Raw genomic sequence first — 27036 nt, 5'->3', positions numbered from 1 at the left:
TACTTTCAAAAGAACAGAAGGGCCCTTAGGAATCAAGCAAGATAGACTCTAGTTCTAGCATTTCACTTGCCTAGAAAATTGGCAGTATCCTCTTTTGTGACTCAGCTTTGCCATCTGTAAAGTGGGGATTATTCTGATGCTTCTCCCATTTTGTGGGTGTGGGGTGAGGATGAATTAGAGTCTCCTTCCAGTCACTTTGAGCATCTTGGGGAAAAGGCCCACATTTAATGGCTTCTAGATAAATGGTACTTCCCTTGATTTCTAGGAGCATTAGCAGAATGTCCTGACCATAGCCCTGATTTACATCCCTGGGCCCCTGGCCATGATGAAGGTCATCGTGTTCACATTGGTCAGGGCAGAAGGCTTCTGCTCATATCCTCAGCCACGGTCCATTCCATCCACATTACAGATGGAGGTAAGCAGCAAAGTATTTTTCAGCAAGCCCTCTCCTCTCTTTTCCTTCCCTAATATCCCCTCTAAGAAGATAGAGAGCTAGGACAGGTTTCTGCCATGTGTTCAGATAGACAGACACATGGAGTCAGCTACAGTTTAATATCAATCACAGCATCTGGTTATCAGAACTAACCAGCAGCTCTGTGCCATCCAGAACTGGTTTATAGCTTGTCCTCGTTGGAGGTTTTACAAAAGAAAATCATTAGTGAGATGACTATTGGGCCTGGTAATTTCCTTCCTAAACAATTCTTCTTCCAAGCACAGTGTGTGGTGACAACCGTATTAAGCAAATATGATGCTGCTTGTAGGGTGTTGTGGCAGCCAGGCATAATGATGACCCTGTTGTCAAAAAGTCCTGTTTTAACTTCTGTCCCTAATACATATGATGTGACCATAGCAAAGTCACAGAATATCTCAGTGCCCTGGGCAATTCTCTTTAAGTTTCTGAGAAGTTGCTAATCTTCACTGGTAGAGGGAGGAGATCTCTATTACTAATGAAGTGACAGACCAAAGAAAAGAGGAGTGGAAAGATGACCAAAAGGGAGAAAGAAAAACTTCTCCTTGGGAGAATATTTCTGAGATCCTACATTTAGGTCTTGAGAAGTCACCTAGGCTGCTCTCCTCCTCATGTTACAAATAAGGAACCTGAAGGCAGAGAGGTGAGTAATTTGCCCAGGGTCATGCCATAGCACTAGAGAGAAGGATTGATTCTGTATTTCTGCATTGTCTTCTAGAAGGCCATATTTGCTACTAGCTTACCTGTGGCTTTGGGCAGTTTACTTTATCTCCTTAGGTCTCACTTATAAAATGAATGGGTTGGACCAGGGGTGGGGAACCTGCTGCCTCGAGGTTGGACCTTTCTAGGAACCCCTCGAGGAGTTGGACTAATTGACTTTTCAAGCATCTTCCAGCTGTCAGTTTCTTGTAGGCTCATCTGCCCCTGCTGCTGCTGCTCAGACTTCACTCTCTTTCTTCCTGTTCAGGAAAGCTAGTTATTAAGGATAACACCGAGCCAATTGTTTTGCGGACTCGACATATACTCATTGAGAATGGTGGAGAAATGCATGTTGGAAGTGAGACTTGCCTTTTCCAGAGTAATTTCAGCATTGTCTTGTTTGGAAGGTAGGTAAATAGCTTTCCTGGACTGTACAATATTAAATTGAATTTAAAGGAGGATTTCTGAAAAAGACAGGAAGGGTTCCTATTCCACTTGGGATATGTTGGTATAAAATAAGTCTTCAATGCCTCCACACTTTGAAAAATCCACAATTTCATCATCATAGATATTTCTTCCATTGACCCAGACAGAAACTCCTCCATTTTGTAGATGGTTCTTCATTAATTTCTCTAGCCGATAATGTCATCATCGGGTGACGGCCAACATCTTGGCCGTCACCAGATGATGAGCCAGAGGTGATTAATGATAACAATAGCTACTATTTATATAGCACTGATGGTGTGCCAAGTACTATGCTAAGCACTTTACAATTATTACCTCATTTAATCCTCACAGCAACCCTGGGAGGTAGAAGCTATTATAATCCTCCTTTTTACAGAGGAGGAAACTCTGAAGCAAAGAGAATTGAAGTGACTTGCCTAGGGTCACAACTAGTAAATGTCTGAGGCTGGATTTGAACTCAGACCTTCCTGCCCCCTCGTCCTCTATGCACTGAACTACTTACCTTCTTCAAAGACAATGAAAAGATGAGCCTGTCTCATTAGCTAATTGGGTCCTTGGGTGACATCACTAGGCCTGTACTTGAAACCTTCTCAGATCAATGTGACCTAACAGAACTTTTGCTATAGGGGCATAACTTTTGAGAATCTAGGTTTTATGCCATGATGAATCATGAAAGCAATCATAGTTCATAAAACCAGGAGAATGTTGTACACAGTAACAGCAATATTGCTCTGTGAAGAATTGTGAATGACTTAACTATTCTCAGCAATACAGTGATCCAAGACAGTCCCAAAGGACTAATGATGAAGCATACTATCCGCCTTCAGAGGAAGAGATGATACTATCTGAATACAGACTGAAACATGCTATTTTCACTTTCATTCTTTTTCCTTTATTCAAGTCTTCTTGTATAAAATGACGAATATAGAAATGTTTTATGTGGGGAAAAAAGAATTGGTAGCAGTTTTCAGAGGAAGGATTTTAACCCAGGTCCTCTGACCTCAGAGCCAGTGTTCTTTCCATTGTGCCATAGTGAGACCTGCCAGAGATTTCACCCAACTTTTATAATTATAGCCTTTGAGAACCTAGGGTTACTGCAATACAACAGTGAATCATCAAAATAGGATTTAAGAGAAGGACTTCATAAAATTGGTGAGAGAAATAAAGCAAAAGTTAAAGGAGTGAAATTTCATTCCACATACAAGATCAGCCCTTTAACTAGGATGTATGCCTTGTCATATGAATTGAGTATTACTAGACTTGTTTTCTATTCAGAATACATGGTAGCCAAGGTACAGCTCGTACAAGAGTTATCTCGGAGATTCCATTTCTGATAAATCCCCAAAGTTGTATCATTTACAAGCCAAAAGAAAAATTTCCAATATCTGTGTGCTTAATGCTAAATACACTTAGCACTGGCACATGAGACCCTTAATAAATGTCAATTAACTGACTGATCAAAGTATCTCATATTTGTCCTGGACCCTGAATATAGATTCATTGGTGGAAGGTCTGATTGTTGTTTTTGCTGACAGTTTTATTTATTCAATAAATGTTTACCGAGTTTCTTCAGAGCAAGGACAGTTTCATTTTTGTCTTTATAATTTCTATTAGCCTGTAAATGCCTTGCACTTAGTAGGCACTTGGTAAAGGTTGTTGATTCATTGAGTACCTACTCTGTGCAGCAATACATCATGTTCTGAGAGTAATATATCACGTTTTAGTCACTGCCTTCAAGGCAGGACTTTGCTCCTCAGCAGCTCCCAGCAATTTCTTAATGATCCTGGGCAAGTCACATAATTCCTGTTTGCCTTAGTTTCCTCAACTATAAAATGGGGATAATAGTAAGAGTACCTACCTCACAAGGCTGTTGTGAGAAGCAAATGAGGTAGCATTTGTAAAAGTGCCTAGCACAGTGCCTGGCACATAGTAGGTACTATACCAATGTGTATTTCCTTATGCTAATTTCCTTAATAATTTCATAGTCAAGCCTGGGTTTGTTTTGGCTGTTGTCTTTTCTTTTAGAGCTGATGATGGCAGTGAGCCTGACCATTACTATGGACTAAAGTACATCGGGGTTGGCCAAGGTGGTACTCTGGAGATGCATGGGCAGAAGAAGCTCTCCTGGACGTTTTTGAATAAGACCCTCCACCCAGGAGGGATGAGTGATGGCGGTTACTACTTTGAAAGGAGCTGGGGCCATCGTGGTGTCATCGTTCACGTCATTAACCCCAAACTTGGTGCTGTCGTTCATTCAGACAGGTCAGGTTTACTTGAATATTTATTTCTTAAGCCAGTACCCCACCTTTACCTTAAATTTCAGTGCTGAGAGTGTTCTTACTTGAGTCCAATCAATACCCATCGCAAAGGCTGTGGGGTCTCATCATTTTTCTCTTTGCCGCCATTTCCCTACCTTCTTCAGTTTGTGGTGGGGAATCAATCTGTATTCATTCAGAACAGCGTGATATACTTAAGGTCCTATAAGAACACTAATAATACCTTACAAATATGTTTCTTAATGATTACATATATGTACTTCATAAAAGTACTTCTTTTGCTCCTCACTACAAACCCGTGAGGTAGGATTATAACAAATATTCTGCCCATTTTACAGAAAAGGGAATTGAGACCCAGAAAGAAGTTATTTTCCCAAAGTCACATAAGCAGTAAGTCATGGGCTGGAACTTGAACTCAAGTCTTTTGGTTCCCAAATCCAGTGCTCTTCCAACTTCATTTGTTTTTGTCATTTATCTAATGCTCCAGTTCTCCTGGCTAAGCAAAGGCAAGCAGTATCTACCTCCTTCTAATAATGGCAGCCTCACTCAGCAAACGTTTTATAAAGGAGAGCACCAGGCATCTCCCATCAACAGCGTCTAATTGGTCCCAGTTAGACAAGTCCCTGATTTCAGCCTGTTTGTCAATTGTCGATTGTCAAAAACGAGAGCCTTGACTTCTGCCCACATCAAATCAAATCAAGTTAGGGCAAGAAGCATTTATTAAGCACCTACTATGTGCCAAGCACTGTGTTAAGCACTGGGAATGCAAAGGAAGACAATAAAAGTCTCAACTCTCAAGGAACTCACAGCCTATGTTGCATCAAGTAAAGATGTATCATTTTTATGTATCATTGCCGATGAGTAAAAGTTATAAATGATATTGATAAGTCCTCCCTGAATAGTCAGGCACCTCAACTTGCTATGTTTTGGTGGGTTTTTTAAAACTGGAAATTGTTAAAGTGACATGAAACATTTGATTTCAATAATACAATAAAGTAGTCCCACAATCAGATGGAAATTGCTTCCAGAAGGGAAACAAGTGAAAGTAGAGAAAGTGAAAAATATGCAATCTTTTAAAAGAAGAGAGTGAGACCAAGGGAGGAGTAGTTCCCTATGAGTCCAGATAGAGCAAAGGACAGTTATCCAGCTATTATTCCAAGAAGCATCTGAGTTGCTACTGAAACAACCAGTCTTCTCTTTAGCTGACTGTTATTTATGAGAGAAATGATAGAGGATGGAGAGCCAGAGATGCATATTTAATAGGCTCAAGAGACCTTTTCCAAAGTGGAGACGGAACCAGGCAGAAGGTGCTAAATGAGGCCACAGATAGGAAAAAGGTCTAAGAAGACTTTATGACCTGCAGAGAGTCAGATAGATAAAGAATGCATGTGGCTCAAGTGGCCCATTGTGGTGAACAAGCTGGCAACATCAGAAGGTCAGTGTGACTATGGGAAAGGGCAGGGCAGGATGTATTAGAGAGGGAAAAGCCTCCGGTCAAGAACACAAATTCAAAGCCTTTTGCAATAATCCATTTATGAAATGATAATAATAACAGCATTTATATAGTGCTTTAAGGTTTGCAAAGTGTTTTATCTAATTTGATCCTTACACCAGCCAGTAGGCAGATGTTATCATAATCCCCATTATATAGTTAAAGAAACTGAGGCAGGATAATTTATTTACCCAGGGTCATAAACCTAGTAAGTGTCTGAGACAGAATTTGAACTTGGGTCTTCCTGACTCCAGGGCTAGCACTCTATCCACTGTACCACTTAGCTGTCTGAATTAGATGGGGTAGTAGGGAGGCATAGAGGAATTGTCCAAAGGGGGAAAAGGGGGGCTTGATGCCTAATTTCATTAAAGGAGAAGAGCAGAAGATAGAGTATAAACAGGGGTGGGGAACCTGCAACCTCAAGGCCACATGTGGCTCTCTAGGTCCTCGAGTGTGGTCCTTGGATGGAATCCAAACTTCAAAGAACAGATCCCTCTAGGTCCTCAAGTATGGCCCTTTGACTGAATCCAAACCTCACAGAACAAATGGGGATGCATTCTGGGAAGGCCACATGTGGCCTTGAGGCCTCAGGTTCCCCACCCCTGTATAAAACTTGTAATATACAGTTAGAGGATAAGAGCAGGTAGAGTATATGAGAAAATGAAGAGAGGAATAATGAGACAAGTAGGCAGGGAATCAGGATAGTCATTTTGAAACAAGATATTATATTATAAGAGAAGCCAATGAGGTGAATATTTCAAGATAAGAAAGCTAATCGCTAGGGCTGAACGCACTTGATGAAGAAGTCAAAGAAAATGAGCTCATCGATTTCCCACCTGATACTCTCCTGGACTCCATCCCATCTTCTGGAACCTCATTATCCAGTCAGATCACATCAGCTCTAAAACTCACACCTACTTGGTCTGTATCCCTTGCTCCTGGGGCCCCTTCTTCCCTCTGGTTGGAGAAGATGGAGGAATGGACAGTGGAGAGCTCCTCCATTTAAGGAGGGCACCCCAGGGCTACCATTTCATCATTTCCCACCTGGCAGTACACCTGGATGGCTGCACCCCTCGGGACTTCATTATGCCTCCGTGCTGGGTACCCCTCTGATTTTTTCAGATTCTTTTCATGCATTGCCTTCCCCCATTAGATATGAGGTCTTTGAGATCAGGGGCCATCTTTGGTCTTTCTTTGTATCCCAAGCATTTCGTACAGTGCCTGGCACATAGTAGGTGCTTAATAAATGTTTATTGATTGATTGACATAGGAAGAAAAAGTCACTGGCCGCATAGTGTAGTAGTGAGCCCACCAACCTGGCATCCCTGGCTCTGCCCCTAATTATCTGAGTGATCTTTGGCATCTCAATCTTAATCGCTATGTCTTTTAACCTCTCTGGGTCTCAGGTGTCTCTTCAGCAAAATGAGAAAATTGGACTAGAGGTGATCTCTAAGATTCTTTGCCTCTCCACAGGATTCCGTAATTTGGCAAGAAGACCACTGGTGACCTTTGAGAATACGGTTTTTATAGTGTGGTGGGGCAGAATGCAAATTGTTGTCACAGAAGCCTTTTGATGAAACCACTTTGACTGTTTGCTATGAAACTTTGCCAGGTTCTGTGATGAAAATGTAATTCACAGGGTCACATTCTTCAGTAAAAGATACTTGTTTTCAGAAAGCAGTTAGCTTCAGAAGCAGTTTATGATGCAAGATATGGTCTGCCCGGCATGGTAATGCAGCGAGCCTCAGGCCAGAAGGAGGCAGAATGGGTAGGTTATAACTACTGTTCTGTTCTGCCTTTTGGGCTTGAGCAAGTTTCTTTACCAATCAGAGCCTTTGTTTTCTCATCTGAAAAGTAAAATTAAAGTCTTACCTCATGGGAGTTTTGTGAGTGTCATATGAGGTAACATGGAAAAGTACTACGCAAACTGCAAAGCACTTTATAAATGTAAGGCATTTATTGTTATCCTCATATCTCAGTGACTTAGTCAAAAAACATTTATTAAGCACCTATTGTATGCTAATACTGGGATACAACAAAAGACAAAAGAAAGTCTCTGCTTTTACAATCTAATAGGGTAGAATATCTGTTGGAGAGAGAGAGAGAGAGAGAGAGAGAGAGAGAGAGAGAGAGAGAGAGAGAGAGAGAGAGAGAGAGAGAGATCTTTTTAAAAAGGAAGATAGAAAGTTACTTCTTTCTGATTGGGGAGTGCTGTTGTGCTTTCAGGGAGATGTAGAAATTTGGCCTTGTTCTTCTACTGGGTAGAAGAGGAATTCTGAAAAAGCCGAAAATGGAGGGAAAACATTTCAATGCTAGTCTATAGGGGAGAGTAGTCAAAAGTTCTTGAGTCATGGAAAAAGCTAAGGTGAGTTAGAAAGGAAGCATTTTAATCAAGAATGGGGTAAGGCCATGGTTAAATTTAGCACTGATTAACAGTAAGGACAAGGGAGAAAGGTACCAAATGATATATAGTTGTCTTTTATTTTTCTTTAAAAGCTTGGTCTGTATGTATTTTCTTTATCAAAATATTTTATAATATTGTTTGTTTGGCTGGTTTAAAAAGAGTTGGGTTTTGTCGTTGTTATTTGTTTCTGTCTTTTTTTAAAAGAGAAATATGCTTATTTCTATCTCTAGCAAAGCACATCTTTGTCATGCAGACAAGGCACCTGCTGCCACCTGGTGGCACTGTACCCTAATTTCAAACAAAGTACAAAAATAGACAAAAACACTCTGTTGAGAGCTAAACTTTTCACTTTACAAAATAATCATTTTTGCAGAGTTAATGATGAATAGAGAATAAAGGAAATGGCTCTGGATTTATAATTCCAGGAGTCTTCAGAGAGAAAAGGAAATTAACTGGTTGTCAAATAAAGGAGGAATAGGTCAGATGAAGAAGGCCGTCTCTGCCTGCCCACTCCCCCATTGGTCAGATTTGAACATGTATGAAGGCAGAGTGATGTAAGCCAATAGAGAGGAAGATTTTGAAGATGCTGGAAAGGAAAGGGATAAGAATTGGAGAAAAAAATCCTCAGGAGCTAGAAAAGGATGGGATTAGGGTACAAATTTAAGGATAAACATGACATTGGAATATTCCCTTTGTATGTCTTCTCCTTTACCATGGGATAGTGTGTAGAGAGCTGACCTCAGAGCCAGGAAGTCCTGGCCTCCGATACACATTGCCTGCATGATCTTTAGCAAGTCATTTATCCAGTGTTTTGGGCAGCTCTCTAAGATGATACTTTACAGAGAAGTTACCAACTTGCCTGGAAGAGGAAGTTTTCTGATCTAGGAATTCTCTCCTATATCAATGGAATTATCTCCCTTTAAAGCCAGAGATACTTGATGCTACTTTTGCCTTCCTGCTTTCTATAAACCACTTCAAGAACCTTATGGATTTTCTTTTCTTTTTGTTTTGTTTTGCTTTTGGAGGGGGGTTGGGGTTAAGTGACTTGCCCAAGGTCACACAGCTAGTAAGTGTCAAGTGTATGAGGCCAGATTTGAACTCAGGTCCTCCCGACTCCAGGGCAGGGGCTCTATTCACTGTGCCACCTAGCTGCTCCTGGATTTTCTTTTCATAACATTTTTTAAGTGAGACCTTCCTGTGAAAAAAAAGTTTCTTTTACTCTCTTACAATAAGGCTCCAGGCTTCCTAAAAATAATAATGCTGGAGATAATAGGGTGTCAGAACTGGCTGTTTCTTCTAGAGATTATCTAGTCCAATGTCCTCATTTCACAGAGGGAGAAACTGAGTCTCAGGAGGTAAAGTGACTTTCTCATGGCCCCTCAGCATAGTGGCGGAACTAGAAATAGAATTCAGGTTTCCTGAATCTAATTTGTGGTTCAGTTGGATCTGAGTCTTCATGACCTCATTCTGGATTTTCTAGGCAGAGGTACTGGAATGCTTTGCCATTTCTTTCACCAGATCATTTTGCAGATGAGGAAACTGAGGCAAACAGGGTGAAGTGACTTGTCTGGGGTCTTATAGCTAGTAAGTGTCTGAGGCTGGATTTGAACTCAGGCAGATGAGACTTTCTGACTTCAGGTCTGGCTCTCTATCCACTGCACCACCTAGCTTCCCTTGAATGTAATACAGTATCTTTTTCCACTAGCCCAGGCTCAAACAGATCATTAGAATGCTGTGGAGATTTTTTTTACCATTTGGGCTTAGAAATATGAGTTGTTTTTTTTCTGAAAAGTCAAATATGCAAGAGGCCACGATTGATTTCTAAGTTTAAAAAATGTTTTTCACTGTGCAATCCTTTAAAAAAATAATATTTCTTGTTATAAGTGAATAGTGTGCTGTCATCCTCTCTTAGCTATCACAATAAAACTCATGGACCCCTGGACATTTGGAATTGGCCTGCAGAAATGTTTCTCATTGCAGAGAGTCCTAACTTCTGTTCTCTTTTTTTAGGTTTGATACTTACAAGTCCAAGAAAGAGAGTGAGCGCCTGGCACAGTATTTGAACACAGTGGCTGATGGCATGATCCTTTCCGTGGCTGTGAATGATGAAGGATCTCAAAACCTCGATGACACGGCCAGGAAAGCCATGACCAAACTGGGCAGCAAACATTTCCTGCGACTGGGATTTAGGTATGTGTCCATTCTGCCAGGAAAGCAGGGGACAGAGCTCTTATTATGTGTGCGATCTTCCCCAAGTCTCCGAATAGCACAGTCCTTTCACATGGAAAACTTACCTCTTTATAAATAGCCCCTCCTCCCTGGCGAGTCTCCCACCACACGCACACACACACACACACACACACACACACACACACACACACACACACACACACACAAATACCCCCATTTAAAAGTGAATTAATATGACCCAAGCACATTGCAGATCCATAATGGGTATGAGAAACAGTATGGAGATAGCTGGATAGTGGACACATTACTAGACTAGCAGTTGGGAAGACCTTGGTTTGAAACTCACTTAAGGAATCTTAGCTCTGCGGTCCTGGATCAAAGCAAGACCACGGATTCTAGAGCCAGAAAAAAAAAACCTTAGAGGTCATTTAGTCCAACCCCTTCATTTGGAAAGATGGGGAACTGAGACCAATAGAGGTTAAGTGATTTACTCTAGGACACACAGAAGGCATGTGGCAGAGCTGGGCTTTGAAGAGTTCTTTGAAGCCAAATCTAGATCCCTTTACTACATCATACTACCTTTCATAAAATCCTATTCACCCATCCAACAATAATCATTCACATATGTAATGTTTCCTTAATAAACATTTGAGTGTCTACTATGTGCCAAACATTGTGCTAGGCACCAAGGGAGATACCATACAAGGTCTTCTAGCTCTAAATTCAATTTTTTTTTCCACTGTGCTATACTATTTCCAGATGCAGAGAAATTTAAATCTCTATCTTTCTTTATGTTAAATGCATATTCAGGATAGTACCATGCCTCGGGGACTGGCAAAAAGCTTGTTTGGAGATTATGCAAAGTATATTTACCTAGTGAAACACAGTAAAAAGCTGGTCTTATATGTAACTCGGTGTGCATTATATTTACCCTTCAGGTTGTAAAACATCCTGTCTGTGTACATTGGCACATGCCCTGACATTGAGAATGTTCACTGTTTATCCAGTGATTGCCGCAACATTTTATAATTGGTTTGAATTTCGGCTCTTTCAAGTTAGAGGGGGAATCTTATCCTGTAGACACCTGGAGGCCACCATCAGCATCCTTCCTACCCCTCACCTGATAAGGTATAGACATGGTGACTCTTCTGAGTCAAGATCAAAGGACTGTTACTAGTCATCAAAGGGAAAGACCATGAAGTGATAGCCAAAGAGAGAGTAATCCCAGGTAATGGAGCATTTCCTTTGAAAGTTAAAGGGCCATATACTCAGACAGGTGTCTGATGTTCTAGAACTGATGAAAGTTTGAAAACTAGTTATAGTAACATTAGTTCTTTAGAATTATAAACTTCTAGAGCTAGAAGGACCCCAGAAATCCTTATGACATAAATGAAGATACTGACAAGTAACTTGTATAATTAATTAGCCACCGAGCCAGGACTAGAATCCATATCACCCTACAGAATGCTTAGCTTGTTTCTCCATAACATGGCATTATGTAGCACCTGTAACAAACAGATTAACTGTTATCTCATCAGCAAAGTAGGAGCAGGACAAGCACCTGTAATAAATAGTTAAACTGTGATCTCATCTGCAAAATAGGAAGAGAACAAGTATTATTTATTATCCCTATTTTGCAGATGAAAAAATTTCGATGCAGCAACTTGCTGATGGTCATTCTAGTTATTAGGAAGTTAGACTTGGGCCTGGGTTTTCTGACTTCAAAATAGAATGGACTAATTTGGCCAGTGGTCGGCTTCCTTTCCATTGAGCTCTTCAGACTGGATGGGTGGGTTATGGAGAGCATTCTCACTGAGGTATGAGTTTGACTCTGAAGGCCCTTCTAGCTTTGAAATTCTTGATTCAGTGATTCCATGAATCCCAGCTTGGCATCACGGTGTAACAGCTTGTAATCCAATACAAAGGGTGGAACTGTACTGAACTGAAAACAGAATCAAATAGTTATTCAGAAGCTACTCTGTGAAAGATAGGGCATTGTCCTCTGGAGGACACAAAGAAGGACAACATAATGTTTTACCTAAGGGACTCTGTGGAGATAGTTGGACATCATGGTGTCTAGAATGCTGGACTTGGAATCAGAAAGACCTGGGTTCGAATGCTGCCTCAGATCCTTCAGGGACTCTGGGCAAATAGATTAATCTCCATCAACATCGCTCTCTTAATTTCATAAATGGAAACAGTAAGAATACCTAGCTCATGGGGTTGTAGGTAAACTGCTGTGCAAACTTTAAAAGTGTGATATAAATGCAAGCTATTATTATGATGAATGTCTATACACAGAAGAAGATGACATAATTAGGGAGCAGTATATGATATATGACAAACAAGTTACGTGGACCATAAATGTTTCAAGATTTCTAGAGCTAGAGACTACTGTTGGGTGGGTAGTCAGGCTAGAGGAGATGGGCTCTGAAGGAAGAGTAAACTTCACTTTGCCTACTTCTGCCTCAGTTTCCTTAACTGTAAAATGGGAATAATCATAGAGGTAAGCTTCCTTCAGAGAGATGGAGAGGAGGTGGAGATTGGTGGGGAGAGGGGCAGAAGAAAGGGTTAGGAATGTCCAGAGGGAGAAAATACATGTAGTGTGTCCGGGGGAAAGTGGAACAACTTGGCTGTGGGGTTGGGCTTGCATTAGCGATAAAATTACAAACCTCTGCTGGACCTAGGCCATGAAGCATCTTGAACATGTGGTTAAAGAAGAGTTCAGATTAAGCCTATAAACACTAGGGAGCCAGTGAAGGTTTCTGAGAGAGGGAATGACATGTTTATAAGCTGCTGGTGGGCAAGGATTATGCTTTCAATCCATCATTCAACAGGCACTTAACTAAGTTCTTGCTCTGTGAAGGCACTTTGCTGGACACTGGAGGTGAAAGGATCAGAAGTGATGTAGTCTTTGTCCTTACTTAGGGGGCTTATGCTTTACTTGGATGCTTTACTCTATTTCTTTTAGCATAAAATACAAATTCCCCTGGTTGTCATTGAAAGCCCTTTACAATCTGATTCTAACCCATGTTATTCCCCTTCATATACCCTCTAGTCCAGCCAAACTGGCCTGCTTTTCATTCCTTACACATAGCATTCCATTTCCCATCACCAAGCCTTTGTCCAGATTTTTCCTTATTCCTGGACCGCATTCCCTCCTTATGGGCTGCCTTTAGAATCCCTGGTTTTCTTTAAAACTCAGCTCAAGCACCACCTCCTACTTCTCCCCAAATGCTAGTGCCTTCCCTCCATTTTATTTATTTATATGTTAATATGTTATTTCCTCTGATATAAATATAAGCTTCTTGAGGGAACAATTCATCTTTGTACCCAGTGCCTGGCATATAATAGGGGCTTAATAAATGTTGTTGATTATGATAAATTAATGTAACCACTGAAGTATAATAAAAGGTAACGTGTAGTAGAAGGAAAGGAATGGTGTATGGCAAGGGTGGGGAACCTGTGGCCTCAAGGCCAGATGTGGCCCTCTAGGTCCTTAAGCGTGGCCCCCGACTGAATCCAAACTTCACAGAATAAATTCCCTTAATAAAAATATTTGTTCTGTAAAACCTGCACTCAGTCAAAAGGCCACACCTGAGGACCCAAAAGGCCACTCAAAGCCACAGGCTCCTCACCCCTGGTATAGGCAAAGTACTTTGGGAAAATTTGAGAAATGAAAAAACACTTTCAGCTAGTGGGATTGGGAAAGACTTCCCAGACTAAGTGGCACCTGAGCTAAGTATTGAGGGAAGATAAGGATTCTGAAAGATGGAGATGAGGATTGAGTGTTTTTCCATTATGAGAGATGACCATGCATTCTCATGTTGCTGGGAGATGGTGTGTTGAGTTTGGGGAATAGTAAGTAGTCCAGTTTGATGTATAAAGGGGAATAATGTGAAATAAAGCTGGAAAGGTGGTTTGAAATAAGTTTGTGAAAGATTTTGAATACCAAGTAAAGACTTTTCATTATCCTAGAGGGGATAAAGATTTTAAATACCTTTGTATCCCCTGAAGTGCCTAGAAAAATGTTTTATACAAATAGACACACAACAAACATTTATTGAAAGAATTTTTTAAAAATATCAAATTGGTGCTTTAGAAAAAATAATCTGGAAGTGGCCAGTGTGTAGCATGGATTAAAGGAGTGGGGAATAGGGACAGAGAGACCAGTTGAAGTTCTGGTGTAGTAGTTGAGGTATTAGGCAATGATAGCATTGTGGTAGCAATAGAAATGGAAAGGGAGGGATTGATAGGAGGCGTTCTTAAGGGGGAAAAACCGTAGGACTTGGTGACCAGCTGGGTGTGAAAGGGGTAGGAAAGGGAGGAGTCAAATATCTCTGATATCTCCTTCTAACTCTAAAATTGTATTGCTCTGTGACTTTCATGTTTTAAGACTGAATTACTGTCATAATGATAGAAATAGGGAAGTTGGGAGAAGGGAAGGTGTTTGAGGGAGAGCTATGAAGATAATGGTTTTTTTCCTGAAATATGTTGATTTTAAGATGATAAACATTTAAGTATATACTAGAAAGATATGATTCTTGCCTATTGGGACTGGAAGATTAGAATTTTGTGAGGCAGATGAGGACTGAAGATACAGAAGGTCAGCTTTTCTATTGCAGGATTGCATGGCTTGAGCAAAAAGGAGAAAGCATAATTTTCCCCAAAGCCAGCACAGATGAAGAATTCTTTTTATCACAGTTCCTGGGCTCCTGAGTTAATTCTCGAGGTCTGACTAGAGACTAGGAAGCAATGTGAATGTGGGATGTTGAGAGGTTGCGTTGCCATAGGATGAAGGGATCCTGCCACAGTGAAAGCTGCATTTCTACTTACAGAAAATTAATGCAAGAAATAATGATTCTTAGCTGCTGCCATGTCAAAACAAGGCAAGGTATTGATAGAACAGATCTTAAAAGAGGCTGATTTTATGGTTGTCCACCTTGGGGAATTTGGGAAAGAGGACATATTGCAAACTTTCTTTGACATAGAAGCAAGAATTAGATTCAATAATCTCGCATCTTTTTATACATGGAGGCAGCTAGGTGGTGCAGTGGATAGAGCATTGAGTCTGGAATCAGGAAGACCTGAGTTCAAATCCAGCCTCAGACATTTACTAGCTGTGTGATCCTGGGCAAGTCGCTTAACCTCTGTTTGCCTCGGTTTTCTCAACCATGTAATGGGAATAATAATAAAACCTACTTCTGAGGGTTGTTATGAGAATCAAATGAGATAATATTTGTAAGGCTCTTAGCCCAGTACCTGGCACATGGTAGGTGCTTAATAGATGCTTGTTTCCTTCCTTCTTTCTGAGGAGTTTAAAGGAATTTCCAGATCTATTATCTCATTCTTTACCATGAAGGCAGGCATTCCTCTCCCCACTTTACACATGGAGGAAGTTCTTGGCCTGGGCTTAGATAGCCAGTGGCAGTCAGTACTGAAGCCCAGGCCCTGACTCCTAGCCCATTGCATCGTGAAAGAATAGTGCTGTACTCTGGGAAGCTGGCCAGTACAACCTGACTCTCCCCAAGGTAAGCTGAGATGGTAACAAGAAGATTGCACCTGACCCTGATCGCAGCCTATTCCCCATCTGTTTGGATGGAGAAGAACATCATGCGAGTATCACTCTAGCTCTCTGCTTTTTAACATTTATGTTGATGGTTCTGATAAAGACATAGAAAGGAGGCTTATTACATTTATAAGTGACACAATGCTAGCAAGTATAGCTGACCCACTGAATGATTCAGTAAGAATCCAAAAAAGATCCTGGCAGGCTAGAACATTAGGCCAAATCTAATAAGATGAAATTTGAAAAGGATAAACTAAAAGCCTTATGCCTAGGTTAAAAAAAAGTTTTCATAAATACAAGACGGGGGAGGTGTGGCTAGACGGCATTTCATCGGAAAAATATCTGGGGATTTTATGGTACCACAAGCTCAATGTGAGTCAACAGTGTAATATGGAAGTCCCAAAGGCTAATGTAACATAAGATTGCATTAGGAGAAACTCCATGTGCAGAACTGAGAAGGGCCATAATCCCTCTGTACTCTGACCTGGCCAGATCAAACCACATTTTGAGTCCTTTAGGAAGAACACTTGATAAACTGGAGGTCGATTAGCCTGGGAAAGGGCCTTCGGTTCATGCTCTTTGAGGATCAGTAGAAAGGACTGTGTATTTGATGGTGGAAAAGAGAACACTTAAGAGGAGGATGTGATAACTAACTTCAGATATTTGCAGGGTTGTCCTTTGGAAGAGGGATTAGACCTAGTGGAGGATAGAGAGGCGAATCTGGGTTTACCGTTAGGAAAAGACTTCCCAACGTAGCTGTACGAAAGTGAAATGGACAGCTTCAGTAGGTATTCCCCAGCCATGACATATACCCTTCACACACATGCGAGTCTGAACGTGCGCGCGTGAGCGTGCGCGCATGCACACACACACACACACACACACACACACGGTCACACACACCCTCAGATGAAGCCTTCGACAAAGGCTGGATGACCATATGTTAGACACGATTCAGAAACAATTCTTGCTCATCTACCAGATGGCCATCGAAGTCTCCAGGCCCAAGATTCTCTGATATACTGTGACATCCTCTTCCTTGGCATCAGTTTCTTCAACTTTAAGATGAGGGGATTAAACTCCGTAATCTCCAACATCCCTTCTTGCTCTAAATCAAAGGATTCAATGATCCAGTGACCTAACTGCTGTTGACCAAGTCCGGGGTGGTTCCCCGATGCTTGAAGATTTGTATATGTGGAAAAGTATACCAGAGGACATTTCAGTTCCTTTTCCCTTCTGTCACTGCTTTCTGCACCAAAACCCAGTAAATCTTTAGTTCGGAGGACAGTTCTTAGGCACAGCTTCTTAACACATGTATTAGTGGTCGTTCAGATCACCCAGCTTGCTTCCCTGGACTCAAATGTTAGAGGGCCTATCAAAAAGGCACTTTCCCCAGGATTCAAAAGAGCAGCCTGACACTGGTGAGAAGGAAAGCATGATGGGGAAAAGTTTAATCTTATAGTAGGTAGGCCTTTGCTGCCTCTTGTCTTCTAACAGTAGAAAAGTAGGAAAAATAAAGTTGCAGAGTAAAAAGCTACAAGAAAGGTCCAATGTGAAATACTTTAGACAAGAATAGAAAGAAAAACCCCCTGATTGATAAAAGTAAAGAAGGACAAAACCTTAAGAGAAGCCTTTACCAGGAAAGGAAATGGAATGGTCAAAGAAATCAAAAAGTAGCAGAGGGGGAATATCCACAAATATTGTAAATTAAAAGAAGCAAAAGAAGAAACACAACAAGAAGAAAATTAGCATCAACAATCCTAGGAACTTCTCTAAATCATATAATCATAGATAGACAGTTAGGAGGGACCTCATAATCTAGTCTAGCCCAACCGCCTCTTTTTATACATGACAAATCGGAGGCCCACAGAGGTTAAACAACTTGCCCAAGGCCACACAGGTAAAAGTCTGAGGTAGGAATTGAATCCAGGTTCTGTGACTGCAGTACCACCACTCTTTTTAGTATACCATGTTGTCTCCCTTGCAGAGAACAAGCTAAATCTGCTAATAGGTGAGCAAGAAAAGAAAACTGGTATTGGGAGAGAAAAACATTATGGGACATCAGTAAAGAGAGATTTGTCATCCAAAAAAAGAAAAAGGGAATAACTCAGAACTAATCTAGGGATTTAGTGGTTTACCAGTGTAAATCTCAATGGGAGTACTTCACAGAACTAGATAAAATATTGAACAAAGTCATGGAAGGACATGAAAGAACAATTTTTTTTTAAATCAAGAGAAATTGTGAAAGAGAAAACTGAAGAAGGAGGTCTCCACTGCTAGATCTCAGATTACTCTGCAATACAGTAATTGCTGAAACTCATGCTAGAATTTAAAAAATAGAACAATAGATAAATGTAATAGATGAGATAGTAATTCTTTCTATTAGACCACACTGAAAAATGAATTCCACTTATTGTTATTGTTAAACCCACTCATCCAAACAGCCAACACCATCAAAATGGTGGAAAGGGCACCCAGGATTATAGAATCAGATAACTGCTAAGACCTGGAAATCGTCTGATTCCAACTATTCATTTTATAATCAAGAAAAGCGAGACCTAGAGAGTGTTCCATACAGAATCATAGAATATTAGGGCAGGAAGGGGTCTTAATCCAATATCTTCTTTTTACAGATGAGGAAAATGAAATTCACAGTGATTAGTCAATTTCCATAGGACTAGAACTCAGATCTCCTAACTCTCTCTGTTCAGTGTTCTTTCTGTGATAGCATGACACCTAATTAGTGGTAGAACCATCACTAGGAGTTTAATGACTTCTGGTCTGGGGTTCTTTCTCCTTTACATAGGACTTTTTTGTTCTACAAGTCTTTCTGGGTATTAACTATTTAATATGTTAAACTAACCCATGCTAATGAGACAGTATTCCCACTTATGCTGCACAAGCTGTTAATGGCCCTAGTAGTTGGAATTCCAGATCAGATTAGTGGACGATGATTCTATGCCAATCGGCAAGGAAAATACTTGGGAGTAGGCAGGACCTTAAAATGGCATCTTTCAAATCGTATTGGGGCTCTGTCTCAGCTTATACTATTCAGTGTGGGTTTCATATGATATATCAGATTATAGGCTGGACCAGAACTATGTTATAGTGTTAGTACCATGGTCTTCAAATAGCACAATAATGATTCATATCCTCAAGACTTCCTTCTATTTACTTATTGAGTAACTTCTGTGTGCTTTTAGTTTCCCATATGTGAAAGATATTCAGTTCAGTCAATAGAGTTGAATAAGATTCATCATCTCTGAGTCTAGGATTCAAATCCTTCTAGGACTGTTTAATTTAGGGAAGCCACATGATGTAGTGGAAAGACCACTAGACTGGGAGCCAGAGCTGAGGTTTCATTCTGCCTCTAACACTAACAAGCCATGGAACTTAGAAGAGGCTGCTTGTACCTCTTTAGGACTCATGCATAAAATGAGAGGGGTTCCCTAGATGATCTCAATTCAATAAACTTTTATTAAGAACCTACTATGTGTCAGGCACTGTGCTGAGGTCCTTTTTAGCACTAGCATTGCATGAGTCTATCCTCAAAACTAGAGCTGTTTAAATAATGGAATGGATTCCCTTGGGTGGTAATAAATTCTCTCTGTCACTTGAGATCTTTAAAGGAAGACTGGATGGCTTCTTGAGAAAGTTGTAGTTAGAAATGCTGCTCAGGTAGAGGTTGAACTTGATGGTCTGTGAGGTTCCTCCCAACTCTGGACTGGAATGATTTTATGAAAATAGCTGCATCCCATTGTTCCTGGGACAAAAATGATCATCATTCTTTAGTAATAAGTCTCTGGAGACTCAAGTGAACAAAATGAGCAAAAACATTAAGCATGCCTTCAAACCAAAAATGTCTTCATTAGATTTTTTTCTCTCTCAAGAACGCCCTTCAACCTTGTTTTTCAAAAGTATTTTGGTCATGGGTTTTCTCCGCTTTGGAAAACTTTCTCTCTCTCTCTCTCTCTCTCTCTCTCTCTCTCTCTCTCTCTCTCTCTCTCTCTCTCTCTCTCTCTCTCTCTCTCTCTCTCTCTCTCCCTCCCTCCCTCTCTCTCTCCCTCTCCCTCTCCCTCTCCCTCTCCCTCCCCCCCAACAAACTCACTGAGTAGGATAGAATCATTCCTCCCACCCTGCTGTCCCACTTCTTGTTGGAGATGGATCACAGCTTCTCAGTGACTTTGGCACTGGATATGCTGGAAAATTTTCCAGTTGACACATCTGGCATACTGGCAGGCTCCTTGGGGAGTTATGTTGGTGGTCAGTAATTTCCCCTTGGGTTGTCCTAGAGTTAATCTGCTGGTAAGCTGGTGGGCCAGCCTTGGGCCAGGGAAAAACGATTTTTCCCTCTACTAACAGGGTTTCTTTGTTTATAACATAAGTCTTGAACTTTTGTGAAAGGGAATAATTGGAGATTGTCAATGAGATGCATAGGCCAGATAGGGAGGGACTGGCCTCCACTCTTATCCAACAAAGGAGCATGGTGAGCTGTATAAGAGTACAGTATTTCTCTTAAGAGTCAGGCTGAATTCTTCCATACAAAGGGCCGACTGACATTTATTGCCTATTTCTTCTTTCCTCCTTAAAAGCACTCTATCTATTTCCCTACTCCTAGGAGACGGGGGGGGGGGGGGGGCGTGCTATAGATGTGGCACATGCTATCAACATACCATATAGTATGTTGGATGGTTTTGTTTATATGTTTTTCTTTGTTATATAAGGAAGAGTTCAAGGGTGGGGGTGTTTTCAAAGAAATCTCAGTGATGCCAAAAAAGTCCAAAGAAAAACAAACAAATACCTTATTTTAAAAATATCTACTTAAGGGTTCTGGGGCCATGTAAATTCCATGGAGAGGTTTCTGATTTGTTAACATCAAGTAAATAGAGTACTCAAGGAGGCAGACATCAGGCAAGGCTTTGGCCTGGCTTCTTGTGCCAGTGGTTACTGTCTGGGCCATGAGGCGCACCTTTCAGAAGGGACCTGCTTTTGGTGTGAAGAAGTTAGTTCATAAACCCAACTTTGATCTAGGTTCACTAGTCAGGTTAAAAGGAGTGTTTGAAATATTATTCCCCTGGGGAAGTGGGGATGTGGGCCTCTCTCTATCCACAGTTAGCAATGACCTTCCTTCTATTTCCACAATTACTTGGACATTCACTAATCTTCATTGATTTCTAGTCTGTGCTCAAATGGTTAAAAAAATGTAGAGTCTCTTTCTCATTGGCTCCAACTGAAAGGCGGTGAATCTCTGAACACTACACAGGGCCCATAAGAACCTCCCTTCTCCGTGTTTCCCTTGGACTGGCATTTTCTGGCTTTTCAAAAGGCTGACACCTTAATTTTTGTTCTTGACAATTCTGGAAAGTAGGCGGGAGCAGATATAATTGGGGTATGTTTTTATAAGTGAGGGAACCGAAGCTCACAAGACTTAGGTGACTTGCCCAAAGTCACAAAGCGAGAGCCTAGAGTGGAATCCATGGGTTTTTTTTGTTTTGTTTTTGGATTGTAGGCCTATTTTGGGACTACCAAATTCAACCCAAACTGTCAGTCTACATGCAGAACTCTAGCAGAAGCTAAAAACACAATGAAGTTTTTCAGGAGGTATATTAGGATGTAGGGCAAAAGTTCTGTATATTCATTAGGGTGATGTTCGTGAGTGACATGCGTACCCCTGGTATTCCAGTGTCTAGTCAAGAGGATTAATGCACTCTTTGGGAATCAGGAGCGGAATCTTGGGATTCATGGGAAAGGTGATACAGCAGTGGAGAGTGAGGCTAAAATGTCAGGCAAGACTTAGTTCTGAAGAAATGTAATCACTGAGTTTTCTTTTCAAAGAAGAGGGGAACAAGAAAGGCAACTGTCCAAGTCGATTCTTGAGGGCTGGATCACAAGATCACAGATTTAGAACTGGGAGGGACCTTTGGGGTCATCTGTTCCAACCTCTTCATTTTACAGATGAGGAAACAAAGGCCTGGAGAACCAAAGTAATTTGCCCAAGGTCACACAGTTGGCATGGGTCAGGATTTGCATCCAGGTCCTTTTTCTCCAAATTCAGCACTCTCTCCACTCTACCGCTTTGTCTTATTTTGAAGCACTGATTCACATCCACCAAACATAAGAATATTATAGATTTTTCATTATTTTCCAGGCATCCTTGGAGCTTTCTGACTGTGAAAGGAGATCCTTCATCTTCTGTTGAAGACCACGTAGAATATCACGGTAAGTCATGAGACTAGCTAGATGGGTTACATTGTCTTCCTATCGAGTCTTCACGCCCACTTCTTGTAGCTACAAATATGAAAGTTCCACTAGAAGGCCTTCAGTTCTCACTGTCTCTTGACTATTGGATACGGTATTTTGTGGGAAGTGGGATGGTGCATAAGAGATACTGGTTTCCAAAAGTCAATAGATTTAGAGGAACAATTTCATCATTCTTCCTCCCTGTAAGTCAGGGAGTTAAGAACTTTTCTCAAGATAAAAATATTTGCCTGATACCTAGAAGCTCCTTAAAAATAGTATTTTGTGTTTGTATTCCTCCAGTGTTAGAGTAAGTTGTAGCATTCGTTCATTCAAACAACAATTATTAAAAGTGTCTATTAAGGATGGATACCTGCTTGCTCTAGATCAAATGCTAAGTTTAGATAAGACACTTACATGTTTCAATCTAGTAGCAGAAATAAAGCACAAATACAGGTAATTCTAATACATGTATGCATTAGAGAAGTAAAAAACAAAACGCTGCATGAGGTCCTATGGAAAAAAGTCATTACTGATAAGGGGCAAAGGAAAGCTTTGCAGAGGAAACATTTGAGTTGGGCTTTAAAGGATGAAAAGAATTTCAACAGATAAAGAAGAGGAAAGACCATTTCTAGCGCAGGAAACAGAATAAGGAAAGGAAAGGAGAAGGACATACACACTGCTCAGTTTGGCCGGAACATACAGTGAATGAAAGGGAGTAATTTGAGACAAGGCTGGGAAGACAGGGCAGTGCCAGGCTTTGGAAGACAGGATACAAGGTTAAAAAAAAAGATAAGTATGAACTTTATTCTGTAGACAAAAAGGAGCCATTGAGGGATTTTGAGCAGAGGTGACCTGATCCTGTATATGCATAGGGATAAGTCTGGCAGTGGTACAAAGGGTGGAATGTGGGGATAGTGAGAGTATAGCACATGTGGTGCTTAATAAATGTTTATCAAATAAATGAATGACCTAACTGATGATGCTGCTCAAATGACTGAGGACCTTTTGTATCAGATTTTTTCAATCTGTTTATGTCATATTCTATTCAATTTGAAAAATCTCAAAGTTACCAAACTATCTTACCCTCTTAACAGGTCACCGAGGCTCGGCTGCAGCCAGAGTTTTTAAATTATTTCAAACTGAAAATGGGGAACATTTCAATGTTTCTTCGTCCAGTGAGTGGGTGCAAGGTAAGAAATCTATGTATTTCAGAACTCAGGAAGCCCCAGCGGCATAATCCAACCACAGAACGAGCTGTTTTTGCTGTAGCTGTGTTTTTCCATTAGATGAAGGACCACAGACTGAGCTTTCTAGTCATTACGAGTTTAAAGAGAAACTTTCTTTCACCAACAGAATCATTTCTACCAAGATCATACTTTATTCCACAGCACAAGTCAATATTTCCTTCCCTTGCAAAGAATTAAATCTCTCCTTGTTACAATACGCACAAAGTTTTTCCCTTGGGTCCTTTTTTTCTCTTCTTTTTCAAGCAATAATTAAAACTCCAATTGATAATTCAATTGAAAATTATTTTAATTTATGAGGGGTTTTTTATTGAAATTTGGAAAACTGGCCGACCAACCAGCTCTTAAAATTCCCATACCAAAAGCCCGACCCGTGGACTTGGCACTACACTCATGTGTATGACATTCACCAAGGAGGGTAACAAGCTCAAACAAAAACCCTCTAACAGATAGCCCTTAACAAAGCTACTGTTGGATGTTTTGACATAAAGTTGTGCTGAAGGCATTTGTTGATGTAATGGTAAGGTTTGACTTCCAGTAAAGGGACCTTTACTGTCTAATCTCGTTCTTTCTCTTGTTTCTAGATGTGGAGTGGACAGAGTGGTTTGACAAGCATGAGGTGACTCCATCAAAAGGTGGGGAGAAAATTTCAGACCTCAGGGCAGCTCATCCAGGAAAAATTTGTATTCGTCCCATTGACATCCAGGTATGATCATTGGAACAATATTCTACCTTTCTTATAAGAAGAAAATGCTGTTGAACCACAGTCAGTGGGACATGTGCTATGAGTGTGTCCAGCAACGCTGAGAATTAATGTGGCGTGGTGAAAGGAGTCGTGAAATCTCATGCATACGTATGTGTGTATACATACACATAGAGAGATAGGGAGCGAGCCTGTGATTTCGTTAGTATATATATGGAATATGTATGTGTTACATATATATATATATATAACGTGTACATATATGTATATATCATATCTCTGTGTTGTATGTGATATATGTGTAATATATACATATTATATACATATACATTTTATATGTATATGGTGTGGCTATATATTTGTGTGTGTATATGCATGTATGTAAGTAGAGATGAGGGAACTTCATCTACCAATGCAGCTTAGTCCCTGCTCTGTAACTTAAAGTCTTAGAAAGTCATCTAGGAGACTAAGAGTGTAAGGGACTTGCTCAGAGTCACATTGCCAGTCTGTGTCAGTCATAAATACCTGAACCCAGATCTTCCTGGCTTCAAGGCCAGCTCTCTATCCAATATGCCAAAATGCCATATCCATCCATCCATCCATCCATCCATCCATCCATATATATAATGTGTGTGTGTGTATATATGTGTGTGTGTATATATGTGTGTGTGTATGTATATATATATATGTACATATATATATATATACATACACACACATTCATACATACACACATATACATACTGCATTGGTAGACGGTTTCCTCACCCCTACCGATATACAAATGTATGTGTGTATGTGTGGTGTGTATGCATATATAATCATATACACAATGTATACATGTGGCATATGTGAAACATATAACACACATATACACACTTACATACCTATGTATGTATACATACACATAAGTATACATATACATAATAGAATCATAGCTTTAAAGAGCATAATGGATTATCAAATGGGTTTGGTGTGAGTTTGTAAAATAAGAGAAGGAACCTGGCCTTTGGATCAGAAGACTAGAGTTTGAATCCTGCTTCAAACATTTACTAACGCTAACCATGAGCCACTCATTTAACCTCTCCGAGTCTCAGTATTCTCATCTGTAAAATAAGATAGTTATGCCTTTATTGTATTATTATTGTCATTGTTTTGGGGGAGGAATCGGGTGAATATGAATAGGGCTGAACATTCAAGAGGAATTGGATGCCTCAAATCAGGGAACAAGTATGATGGGAGGTAGGTTGGAGAGGCATGTTGGTCATAGGTGTATGATGGTTGGAGATAGGTTGGAGAGGCATGTTGGTCATAGGTGTATGATGGTAGTATCTCTTTAGCACTCACTGTACATTTAAATTCTGTCCCTAGAGGAAAATATGCAGAAAGAATTCTCTTACCCTTCATTAGCTGCAAAATAAATCAGTATTCAATATAAAGAAAGGTCACCTTGCCCCACAGCTTTTCATGGCTTCCCCACAAGTGTGGGATGGTATTTATGACTAGCATGGCCTTAAGATCTCTCTTTATGCTTTCTGACAAGCTTTTAGAGTTTGAATCTCATTTGACCTCAGATGAATGTGCTTTCTTTTTAAGTGGAGAAAGGGGGGGAAAAGGCAGACATTCACTGAGTTCAAAATAACCTTTCCCCAAAAGTACAATCTTATTTTAGATCTAGGTTTGTTATACTTCTCCTCCCTAACCATAGGCCCCCTCCTCCTCCAGCCTTTTTGATTTACATATAAAAGACTGTAACAGCTGGCAGCCCCTGCTTCAAAATCACATGCCTAAGATTATCATGGGACCAAACTCAAACACATCTCTCTTTTGGATACTGATGACTGTGAGTGACCCTACTCACGTCCTTCAGTCTTCAAGCACCTTCATCTTTCAGTTCTGTACAGTAGAGATAGGATACCAATACTCCCCTCCCAGGGATACTAGCAAGAATAAACCATAGTAAATGGCTTTTGCATGAAGGACAATTTGACACCTATCACTATTTAATGTTCATAATCTTCCTTTTCCAAAGAAGAAAAAAGTTTTACGCACTGTAATTTTTATCCTTATTCTAGGCCACTACAGTGGATGGAATTAAGTTAACCACTGAGGTCGTCTACAAAAGTGGCCAGGATTACAGGTTTGTGTGCTACAGTAAGAACAAAGCCTGCCAGAATTACCGAGTGAGGTTCCTATGCGGTAAATCCGGTAAGTGGTCTGTTTTGTGAAACTGGGCTTTGGGAGGAAAAAGTCAATTATAGCTCTGTTTCCTACGCTGGCAGTTCTGTGTTGGCAGCTCTCAGGCAACTGGGGTCAGCCACCTCAACCTCCTACCAGTGTCAGAAGGCCCCTCTTGGGCTCCCTTTCTGTGCCACAGCCTTTGTGACAACGGTAGTTGTTTGAGACATCACAAGACAGTGGAGAGAGCTGGCAGGGGTTTTGAGAACTCCACCCCATCCACACAAGCCTTTCAGGAAGGGGAAGGGCCAGGCCCCAAGAAAACTAGGCGTCTGATGTGCAGAAATGACCCTCACAGCACTAAGATTTCAGAAGTGATCCTATCTTTTGTAGCTTTCATTTCAAACAACACTGTTCCCAAAGGTGATCATTATAAGTGAATTTTAAATGGTTGGTTTGTTAAAAGAGGCACTCAGCATCCTCCAAAAAGCAGTCATTAAGCAAAACATCTCCTTTTGGGGAAGACATTTATTGCTACTGTAAATAACAGTTCAGAGCAACTATATTTTTTTTAAGTCATGGAGCTAAGTGGGTGTGGTGAAATAACCCCACTGAAAGCCACATTTAACTTGAACTTAAGAAGTTAGTGGAAAATTCCCTTGCCAGTAACTAATGAATGGATCTTTCTTGGTTGGGTTTTTGTTGACTTCACAAAGCCTACACCAAGACCACAATGAGGTGAGCTAGATAATTTTGTTTTGGACTGGCAAACCTGTAATTGTATTGATGGGCTAGGCGGGAAGGTAGGGGGAGAGCATTTTGAGAGGTGACAAAGAGTTAACCAAGATTGAATGACTTGATGATTCTTTTTGGGATTACAGTGAGGCCCAAACTCACCGTCACCATCGACACCAATGTGAACAGCACAATTCTGAGGCTAACAGATAACGTTCAGTCATGGAAAGCTGGAGACACCCTGGTCATTGCTAGCACAGACTACTCCATGTACCAAGCTGAAGAATTCCAGATACTGCCCTGCAAAACCTGCACTGCCTATGAGGTCAAAGTGTCAGGTGAGTTTCATTTTGGCCCTCTCTTGGCCTGGCT

At 40.7% G+C, this 27036-nt stretch overlaps 1 protein-coding gene across 1 annotated transcript in view; it reads left to right on the top strand.

Annotated features, from left to right (window-relative positions):
• The window catches only part of LOC118859140 (cell migration inducing hyaluronidase 1), a 114384-nt gene that overhangs the window by 8192 nt on the left and 79156 nt on the right, over positions 1 to 27036 (top strand). Inside the window, exons 2-10 of the mRNA XM_036769584.1 lie at positions 266 to 415; positions 1437 to 1575; positions 3659 to 3895; positions 9816 to 9995; positions 21713 to 21783; positions 22899 to 22994; positions 23633 to 23754; positions 25827 to 25959; positions 26811 to 27002. Coding sequence (XP_036625479.1) covers positions 266 to 415; positions 1437 to 1575; positions 3659 to 3895; positions 9816 to 9995; positions 21713 to 21783; positions 22899 to 22994; positions 23633 to 23754; positions 25827 to 25959; positions 26811 to 27002 — 1320 coding nt within the window. The remainder of the gene's footprint in view (positions 1 to 265; positions 416 to 1436; positions 1576 to 3658; positions 3896 to 9815; positions 9996 to 21712; positions 21784 to 22898; positions 22995 to 23632; positions 23755 to 25826; positions 25960 to 26810; positions 27003 to 27036) is intronic.

The sequence above is a fragment of the Trichosurus vulpecula genome, chromosome 8, assembly GCF_011100635.1.
Source record: "Trichosurus vulpecula isolate mTriVul1 chromosome 8, mTriVul1.pri, whole genome shotgun sequence".
Classification (NCBI taxonomy): Eukaryota; Metazoa; Chordata; class Mammalia; order Diprotodontia; family Phalangeridae; genus Trichosurus; species Trichosurus vulpecula.
Note: the sequence above shows the minus strand (reverse complement) of the source record. Positions and strands in the feature narration are given on the sequence as shown.